Source organism: Musa acuminata, chromosome BXJ2-3 (genome assembly GCF_036884655.1).
Source record: "Musa acuminata AAA Group cultivar baxijiao chromosome BXJ2-3, Cavendish_Baxijiao_AAA, whole genome shotgun sequence".
Lineage (NCBI taxonomy): Eukaryota > Viridiplantae > Streptophyta > Magnoliopsida > Zingiberales > Musaceae > Musa > Musa acuminata.
Genome location: NC_088340.1, coordinates 28263787 through 28273666, shown reverse-complemented (window position 1 = coordinate 28273666; position 9880 = coordinate 28263787). Strand labels below are relative to the sequence as shown.

Here is a 9880-nt window from a genome sequence, read left to right as displayed (position 1 = left end):
CAATGTGGTGTTCTAGTTTCCTATAACTTTCATATATGCATACACACACACACTATGATGTCGGCTCGTCAAAGTAGAATAACTACTGTGACACGGTAAAAGGTTATATATATATATATATTTTACCGTGTCACAGTAGTTATTCTACTTTGACGAAGCTGACATCATGCGTGGTTTTCTTAGCAATACTGAAGCTACTCTGTCCATTGGAGACAGCGGCAGTGTGTCATTTGAGTTGTCACTCTCGAATTTTTTTACCTGCACTATTTGCTTTCGCCTTCATCGATCAGGCCCTCGTGGTTATGTTTTGAGGTACGATGCCCAAGCAGGAAACACCAAGATGCATACGTCGCCATTTCGTCCTCTTTTTGTCCCCACCACCTGCAGTGGACAAGATAAATAAAGGGGCAACAAAAGGGTAGTGGCAGGCAGCCCATGGATGATGACGACGATATAACCTAAAAGAGACTCCTAGTTGGCGTTCTTAAATTAGGACAGGCGCCTGACGCTAATCATAGTATCGTTAAAGCAACACGGAACGTAGCTGGTTGATTGTTGTGCTCTGCAATTTCTCGAGTCGTCTACGTACGCTGATCCCAGCCAACCTCGCACGATACGCGTTGGCAGTCCCCACCCTTTTTCCTTCTTTTCCTTTTCTCTTTATAGTCTTTCCGTTGCCCCCTTCCTTTGTCTCTTTTGCTTTCCCCTCCTCCCTCCACTTTCGTTTATTTTCCTCTTCGGTCGCCCGTAGAATTGCTAAACGAGCTGTGGTAGAGGAGACAGCCGCTTTGCTACGGGGCCCTCTGGGCAAATCTTTACCGCCCGATCCCGCCACGCGTCCGTCGAAGGCTGCCCGAGACTCGTCCTCTCCTCTCTTCTCTGTTAGTAACTACTCACCTCCCGTACTGCTTCACCTGTTCTTCGGATCGACTGCCTTTGGGAGGAAAAGATCGGAGCAGGAGATGTCGACGACAGAGACGGGGAATAGCTTGACAGAGTCGGAGGTGTCGGGTCTCGACTACGAGGAGACACAGCTGACGCTCGCCCCGCCCGAGGGCTCGAAATCGGAACCCGAGAGGAAGCGCGGTTTCTCGGAGTCTGTCGATCTCAGATTCGGGAGGCCTGCGTTGGAGGCGCACGCCAAGGATCCCGCCTCCGGATCCTCCGACGGGCCCGTCTCCGGTGCCGGCAAGTCTCCAGCCTCCAAGTAAACAGCGCATGCGTACAACCTCAACTCATGTTCCGAACTTACGCTTTTGCCCCTGTGAACTGTCTCGATTTCCGGTGCCGAAGTTTGGTGGGTGTTTTGGGTCGTCTCGATGGAGAACGGCAAGTGCGCCTCCCGACCGTAGATGAGAGGACCTAATTACCCCTAGATTGTTCTGATATTCACTAAGCTGTGCCCTTCATTCCTACGTTGCCTTGCCTGGACTTATCTTATTCTATCAGTTACGAAGACGAGCGTCGATTACCGATGTCAATGGTGTGCCCAGTGATTCCACGATCTGGTTGATGCGCCCTTGAAGCAAAGAAAACGGCTGTCTTAACGCTCTCGTCCTTTTGGTTGAGGCGCGATGGGGTTGACTTCAATTGTAATACCATCGATCTTTAGTTTGTTTTCTGCTTTTGACAGGGCACAGGTGGTGGGTTGGCCGCCGGTGAGGTCGTTCCGGAGGAACGCTTTAAGGAGCTGCACCTATGTGAAGGTGGCCGTGGATGGGACGCCCTACCTTCGTAAGGTTGACCTCGACGCCTACGCAGGGTACCAGCAGCTGCTGACCGCCCTCGAGAAGATGTTCTCCTGTTTCACCGCCCGTCAGTCCATTTCGTCTCTCTCTCTCTCTCTCTCTCTCTCTCTCTCTCTCTCTCTCTCTCATACACCTACCGATGTATCATCGTTGCGGACCTGATTACCGATTTTATCCTGTCTCCCTCCATCATCTTCTTCTGGTTTGGCACCTGTGAGAGCGATTGATTCCGTTGCTGATTTGCTGCAGGAGACTATACCAACGAGAGGAGGCTGGTCGACCCCGTGAACGGGGCAGCTTATGTCCCTACTTATGAGGACAAGGACGGTGACTGGATGCTTGTTGGTGATGTCCCCTGGAAGTAAGTTTCTCCATTTCCTTCTGTTTGTGAAGGGAGGTGGGGAATTGGGAATTGGGAATCGGAAACGAAAAAGAAATATTTGATTTGGGTTGTTCTGAAGTTAGATGCATGGATCAATACCAACATATCCAATCTGCAAGATTGAGTTTTGATGATTTAAATTCTCAAAGCCATTCAACTTTGCCATGATGCATAACTATAGGCAGGTTCAAATGAAGAAGAACATAAAGGCTTTCATTCAGGGATGAGAAATGTCTTGAACAAGTTGTTTTTGCATTAGTAAATTTTTGTCACATGGTTGGAGGACAGGTGGAAATGCATTCTCTAGAATTTAAGCAGGGTGTCCGATGTTCACATGCAACTTTAAGATTCTGTAAATGTCCTCTAAATGGCCATAAATGTATATATATTATATGATGCCATAACAACATTGCTAAGTGGGATGAACTTCATTGTGTAGAGTAAGAAACGGTGGCAATAAAAAGAAGCTTTCCCTTTCTAATATGCTTTAGTGCTTTATCATTTTAATACACCCAATATATCATTACTTTTTAGTATCTGTAATCAAAATCACGATATAGTACTCATTTGCTGTTATGTTGTGTGATGTCTGTAGCTTGAAGCTTCATGATGGTGCACGCCATCATGTTGCATGAGCAGTTCTAATTAATGCTTCCGGTTTCTAGGATGTTTGTTGCTTCATGCAAGAGACTGAGGTTGATGAAAAGCTCAGAAGCTGTCAATTTAGGTAACTTGGATGAACTTCTCACGCTCCATTGTTTTGAACACTGATCACCCATTGATTATTGAGATATTACATGGAGTGTGGAGCACATAGATGCATGTTTATGTTTGAAATCCATGAATTTTTTATCTTCTTTTTTTGTACTATCCATTTTCCATTAAGCGGCCATGTAATATCTTGTTTCCTACAGTCCTCATGGGTTCAACTTAGTCTTTTTGCTTGCTGTGGTGCTTGCAGCTCCAAGAACACCTCAGGGATGCGCCAATGCCAGGTGAACCAGGACACAACATCAATAAAAACAATGAGATGTGTACATAAATTGTTTGTAATCCTTCCATGTTTCACATGTTCTGACTAGCATCAAGGAGAGTAGGAAATAATAAGAATTGTTGTACTTAATGTGTCTTGGGTTATAGTTTGTAGCAGTTTAACAGTTTGTTGCGTGATAATAAGCAGAGTTGGGTTTTCTGCCTGTTGTCTTGTGTGGCTGCTCCTTATTAGCGTTTTGGGTTGAATTTACTTGGATGAGAACATCGCGTATGATGTGCCTGCGATGAACAGAACACATGATGATTCCTAAATCCTTGAAATGTTCTCAACATATTCGGAGTGAATCAAGAACTCTAACCGAACAAAATATCCCTCGCCCTCGATGCGTCAAGGAACAATATTTCTAATGCTGAATTCATAAAGTCATTTTGAATTCTCGAACCAACCAAATGGAATCATAGATGGGTTCGGGTGGAATCTCCTTAAGTTGACAGACATCTTTCCTAGTCAACTTCTTGTGTCGGTCTTTATTTCACATCGAACTTCTTCCCAATGACATTTGAATAAACGAGACAAAAATCAAGTCAAAATTATCATCTCGGATTGATGCCCATAATTGACACTTACATATCCCAACCCAATTAAGAGTATAGATGTTTGACATTTTCCTTATCTAATATGTTTGTGTAAGATAAAAATATCCAAAACACTCAAATGTGTTTTAATTAGACAAAACATCTTCAATCGGAAGTATTTGAAGCACTAACAAACAGAACAAAGTATCTCTTTGCTCGATGCACCCATCTTAGACCCAAAAAAAACAAAAACAAAAACAAAAACAATTCATCCGAATACCCCATGATGCCGGTACTGCCGCCATCTCACTTAGTCCGATGCATCTATTTTGGCCGAATCATCCGGGATATGTTCCAACCATTCTACGCATCTAATATCAACGGTTGACGATGTAAATCGATGGCTCTGTTTATTTTCATCGGTGAATCTCTTGCCGACGGCACAGATGAATCGAGCTGCGCCAGGCGGGCCACCAGAACCGTTCATTCCGAACCGCAAAAGAATAAGCTTCTGCGAGGAGAAGGGAGGGACAGTGGTCACTTCTGCTGCTGCTTCTGCTAAAATTTGTTTCTATTTCTTTAACCTGCCGCTTCTCGTCTCCTCTTCCTCTACAGCAGATCTCGCAATGCGGGTGGGAGAGATCGAAGGCGGCGCCCATCTCTCGAGTTCCTGCTGGAATTCGTCGCCGCCTCTCGGAACCAAGCTTCGGATCGACCTCTTCTCGCTAGATCCCTAAACGTCGGCCCGAAAGAAAACCTCGATACCGTCTTTCTCCAGAGGTTTCCGAGCGCTTGCGGTCGGTCCCCTTCTTCCAAAGCGTTCCCTCGGTGGAGATCTGCAGTTGGTATAGTCTCGGTTACCTTGGAGTGACGGTAGGTGATATTTGTGCTTCGGTTGGCCGTTCTTGAAATCCCTTGTTTCTGCTCCTCGATCTTGGCTTCTGTTTGCGTGATCACTTATTTAAGCGCAAGGATTTTCCTTCTCCTACTTAATCTCGATATCTCAGAGCTTCAGAGGAAGTGGTGGTTTCAGTATCATTCTAATTTAATTGCTTTCGGTTTCTACTTTCCCTTTTCTTTTTCTGATCAAGAACGGTTGTTGTTGTTGTTGTTGTGGTCGTCGTCTGGCGTCGCTTGGTATTTAGGTTCTCTTTGCACCATTTGGTCTTTCATCGGCATCGGTGTATCCCAAAACAAAATTGGGTTTAGGCCTGCCAAACCCCGCCAGCATGAGCTTGATCTGAGTGGCTTCCCCAATCTCGGCACCATGTGGAAGCAATTCCTGAGTAAATTACCTCGCAAGTCTTCCAAATCTGATGCTTCCTCGGGTTCCGATAGTCATCCCAGCAACGATTGTACGGGTCCCTTGAACGGGAATCCGATCCAGCGGACTAGCAGTGGCAATGTGGTTCCCTCACGATCAACCACGGTGAAGCGGACTGCTTCTGCTATCTTCCCCTCCAGTGTCGTTACCAGCATCGAACCTCTTTTGCTATTCAAAGATGTTCCTAACTCACAAAAACAGAACCTTTTCATCAGTAAGTTGAACCTCTGCTGTGTTGTCTTCGATTTCTCGGATCCAAACAAGAACTCCACCGAGAAGGATATGAAAAGGCAGGCGCTATTGGGTCTCATTGATTATGTTGATGCTGGGGCTTCTCGTTTCACCGAGCCTATGATTTCTGCTTGCTGTAAGATGTTTGCAGTTAACTTGTTTAGGGCCTTTCCTCCAAACATGCGATCTTGTACTGGTGGTGGGGAGAATGAGGAGGAAGAACCGATATTCGATCCTGCTTGGTGCCATCTGCAACTTGTCTATGATTTGTTGCTCAAGTTTGTAGAGTCATCCTCACTTGATGCTAAAATTGGGAAGAAGTATGTTGACATTTCATTCATCGTGAGACTGCTTGACCTCTTTGATTCTGAGGACCCCAGGGAAAGGGATTGCTTGAAAACAATTTTGCATAGGATCTATGGAAAATTTATGGTGCATCGCCCTTTCATCCGTAAAGCGGCGAGCAACATATTTTACCGATTTGTTTTTGAGGCAGACCGGCACAATGGGATTGCTGAGTTGTTAGAAGTTTTTGGTAGTGTGATCAGTGGTTTTGCACTGCCTCTGAAGGAGGAGCACAGGCTATTTTTTCAGAGGGTTCTAATACCTTTGCACAAACCAAAAACATTAGGTGTCTATCTTCAACAGCTGACTTACTGTGTGACACAGTTTATAGAGAAAGAGCCCAAGATGGCATGTTCAATAATAAAAGGGTTGGTAAGGTATTGGCCGGTTACAAATAGTCAGAAGGAAGTCATGTTCCTGAGCGAGTTGGAGGAGGTCTTGGAGGCTAGTGACACTGCAGAGCTTCAAAACTGTATGGTCCCATTGTTTCAGAGAATTGGTTTCTCCATTAACAGCTCCCACTTCCAGGTAATGAAAACTGTTGTATCTAGTCTTCTTTTATTGTCCACTGGAGCATTATGCTTGTTTGTTAGTTAGCCTGAACCTACTGTACAATTTGAAAGGTTGATCCTTGTACCCATAAGTTTCCAAGAATTTTCTTGGTAAGGGATGACTCCATCTTGTGAGCATCAGCATTGAGTTCCCAACTCACTGAATAATTCTGTTGAATCACCAATAGAAAATTTCTGTTGACTTCTCTTGCCTTTTCCTCTTAGTTGTTTTTTTTTTCTTTGCCAAAAAGAAGATATTGTAGTGTCATCTGAATTTTTTTTCATGTTACACTGGTTCCTCTCTGGATGATGTGAACATTCAGAGGTAACCTGACAGATTAGACTGTCTATTGATTGGCATTTACAGGCTTGCCATTCAACTTCCTTGCTGATTGCAGAAAATTTTAGCAAACAAGACTGAATCAGGATTTATCTGTGTTGATAATTTGTCACCTAGAATGTGTTATGCTTTCCAGCTCTAGTGAAGATAAAGTGAGAAATTGAGCTTAATGTGTTGAGTGCGCAAGAAATGATGGAAGGCTGATAACTATTTTTAAGTTGCAGAAATAAAAAATAAAATCATATCCAAATTATTGAAGATCATATGGGAAAAATTGTAGCCTAACATGAGTAATAGGAAAAGAATGAACTATAATGCTACCAGTGTCATAAGCCTCTGAATTATCTTTATTATGGTTGAAGCCAGCTCCTTATGCCCTAACTAGCTCATATGATTCTTGAAACATGGCAGTTATATCTAAATGTTGATACATGTGGTTCTTCTAATGGTGTATTGAAAACTAAAATTGTTAGACTCACTATTTGAGGATGGAGGAACAAATATACTTAGGATCAGAAGTTCTCTGTATGGTCCTTTCTTCTGATAATGGCAAGTATGAAGCATAATGATGGATCTGAGATACAAATATGAAACAGATAGGCCCATGTTCATACAAGTTTGGAAAGAGAAAGTAGATATCTTATATCTAGCACATGAACAAAATTGGAGAGAAAAAAATGCCACTCACAGCACAGTGGTATCTTTATATAGGCTGTAGGTTACATATGGTTTTCTTTAGTTATTAAAGTACATTGTACAAGAGCACTTTGAAGTGCTGGAGAAACCCTGACTCTAAGCACAGCACAGTAGATAAATTAACGATTATTATATTATTTCAAAGAAATACCATCAAGTGTTTAGTGTTTTTGTTATTATGTATAGAAGGTAGTTTAATCAAGTATATATTGTAATAATGATGACTTTAATTATTTGTTCATCTGAAATTTACTAGTACCTCTTATTCACACTTGAAGGTACAACCAAAAATACATTGCATTATATATATATATATTTATTTACACATACATACATACACACACACACACACACACACACACACACACACACACACACACACACACACACACACACACACACACACACACACACATATATATATATATATATATATATATATATATATATATATATATATATACACATACATACATACATACATACATACATATTTATATACATATATATATATACACATATATACATACACATACATACATACACACATACATACATACATATATATATATATATATATATATATATATATATATATATATATATATATATATATATATATATATATATATATATATATATATATATATATATATATATATATATATATACATACATGAGGTTCCAATAATGTGGAGTATAGGGAGGATATCTATGCAACTTTACCCTTGTAAACAAAATGTTGTTTCCACACTTGGAGCATTTGACAATGACACCTAAAGTCACCTTCTACGTGTTCAAATTTCTCTGTAGACCTAAATTTAACCATTTCTTTCTAGTTTCTTTTTGTCCTTTTAAATAGTAACGTCTGCTTGAGAGTTCTATCATGTTCTTTTTGTTTGCTAGTATTGTATTCTCCTGTTACTTTATTGTTCGTGTTGTTCTTTGATTGTATTCTCTTCATGAATATGCTAACAGTACGGCAAATCAGTTCCTGGTGGTCAATTATAGCAACACTAGAAAATTTTGAAGAACAACTTATCAGTAAGGTCACATTACATAATTCTTCCTATGCTTGTTTTTCTTCATTGTGATTACCCAGTCTCTAAACAGATAGTGATGTAAAATAAGTGTGGTCATCTGTTTTCTCCATTATGGTGGTTAGCAAACAATAAAAAATGCACTATAATCATGAATAAATTTTTTGGAACTGTATCATAAAAAAAGTGGATGATGTCTTAATGAATAATCTGTAAGATCATCTTTGGTTATGACAACCTGTCCATCACCTTACATTGTCTTCCTTAAATTTGTTACCAGAATTTATACCATTTCTTACAGTCAGCTTGTGTTTCATTTTTCATATTATCATCAATATCTTAGATGTCTTAAATGATTTTCAGGTTGCAGAGAGGGCGCTATTTTTGTTGAATAATGACCATGTGATTAGTCTGGTGTCCCAAAACCGGCAAGCAATCATGCCTCTCGTTTTGCCAGCTTTAGAAAGGAACACACGGAGTCACTGGAATCAAGCGGTTATTAATCTATCACAAAATGTGAAGAACATGTTATCTGAGATGGACGAAGAGATATTTTTGGCTTGCAAAAAGGAGTTGGGCGAGGAGGAAGAGAAGAGAAGGATAGCAGAGGAGAAACGAAAGATGATCTGGGAGCATCTGGAGGGCAGTGCGGCCTTGCAGCCAGTAACTGGTAACACAGCCGTCCTAGTAATGCCTACAGTGGCTCCACCTATTACTGCTGCTCTTACTTAGGCCGAAGAAGTAGAAATGGCACGAGAGAAAATGAGAACGATTAGCCTGGGGTGTGTGTGCAGTTTCCACAAGTGCTTTAGCCCACTCTTCTCTGTTTCTTTGGGTTTATTGTTGTGCCCCCTAATTGCTCTGCTAGAGATCGGTGGTGTATTTTAGGGAATGCTTGTAGGAGTAATAGCAACCATTATGGGTACTTATGCTATTTATTAGGAGCATAAGCCAATTCCCGTAGTTCTTGTTTGCCCACTTGGTGGTTCATCCGATTACAGTTGTAAGTATCTTACTCAGCAGCACGGGGCACGCAGGGTTCTATGCATTGTTCGATGCAGTGACATTACCGACAGGAAGTGGGATTTGGTGTGGTGTTGGACTGATGGATGTTCTTTATTTAATCGTATTGTGTTTCTGAGTGCTGGATTTAGGGTTTTGTGACATTAGTTGGCTGATGCTATGATGCGAGACTGACGGAGTTGTGACGTGTGTCGCCGGTGCTCCTCTGGCTTACAAGGTGCTTGCTGCCTCCAGCGAATGAGGCTCCGTCCTCAAAGGTAATGTTATTGCCTTGTGAGGATGCCGGAGTCGAGCCACTGTTCGCAGCGAAATTCTTCACTTCTTAGCGAAGCTGTGGCATGATGAATGGTGGTGGTTTCCCGCGCTTATATGATAGAAATCATGTAATGAATGATCACCATTGTCGTCGTGTCCTAAGCTTATCTAAACTTATCTAGGAGTTTGAGAGTTAGGGTTTTCTACTATAGAATCTAGTTATTCTAACATATAATATAGATTGGGTTTGGGGCTAATTGAGATCCACTTTTAAGACAATCTCAACTTGAGGTGTCGAAAGTTATATCGGGAGCATTCACGGTTAAATATAATGCTTAAGTAAGAAAGGATTCGATGAATTCGATCAAATGTCAAA

General features: G+C 41.5%; 2 protein-coding genes across 5 annotated transcripts; both read left to right on the top strand.

Annotated features, from left to right (window-relative positions):
* The first annotated feature begins 575 nt into the window (after positions 1-575).
* Positions 576-3326, top strand: LOC103972934 (auxin-responsive protein IAA1). 3 transcript variants are annotated; one of them, XM_009387347.3, is made up of 5 exons: positions 591-1207; positions 1634-1815; positions 1998-2109; positions 2796-2857; positions 3092-3326. In XM_009387347.3, the coding sequence occupies exons 1-5, from the start codon at positions 963-965 to the stop codon at positions 3127-3129; spliced, it is 639 nt and encodes a 212-aa protein (XP_009385622.2). In that variant the 5' UTR covers positions 591-962; the 3' UTR covers positions 3130-3326. The 3 variants fall into 3 exon arrangements, with proteins under 3 accessions (XP_018676741.2, XP_064955578.1, XP_009385622.2); XM_018821196.2 differs by lacking the exon at positions 2796-2857 and having other exon boundaries at positions 576-1207; XM_065099506.1 differs by lacking the exon at positions 3092-3326 and having other exon boundaries at positions 581-1207; positions 2726-2857.
* Positions 3327-4219: 893 nt separating this feature from the next.
* Positions 4220-9379, top strand: LOC135607563 (serine/threonine protein phosphatase 2A 57 kDa regulatory subunit B' kappa isoform-like). Of its 2 annotated transcripts, XM_065099503.1 has the most exons (3): positions 4220-4572; positions 4845-6127; positions 8590-9379. In XM_065099503.1, the coding sequence occupies exons 2-3, from the start codon at positions 4967-4969 to the stop codon at positions 8956-8958; spliced, it is 1530 nt and encodes a 509-aa protein (XP_064955575.1). In that variant the 5' UTR covers positions 4220-4572; positions 4845-4966; the 3' UTR covers positions 8959-9379. The 2 variants fall into 2 exon arrangements, with proteins under 2 accessions (XP_064955575.1, XP_064955574.1); XM_065099502.1 differs by having other exon boundaries at positions 4220-6127.
* Positions 9380-9880: the final 501 nt, after the last annotated feature.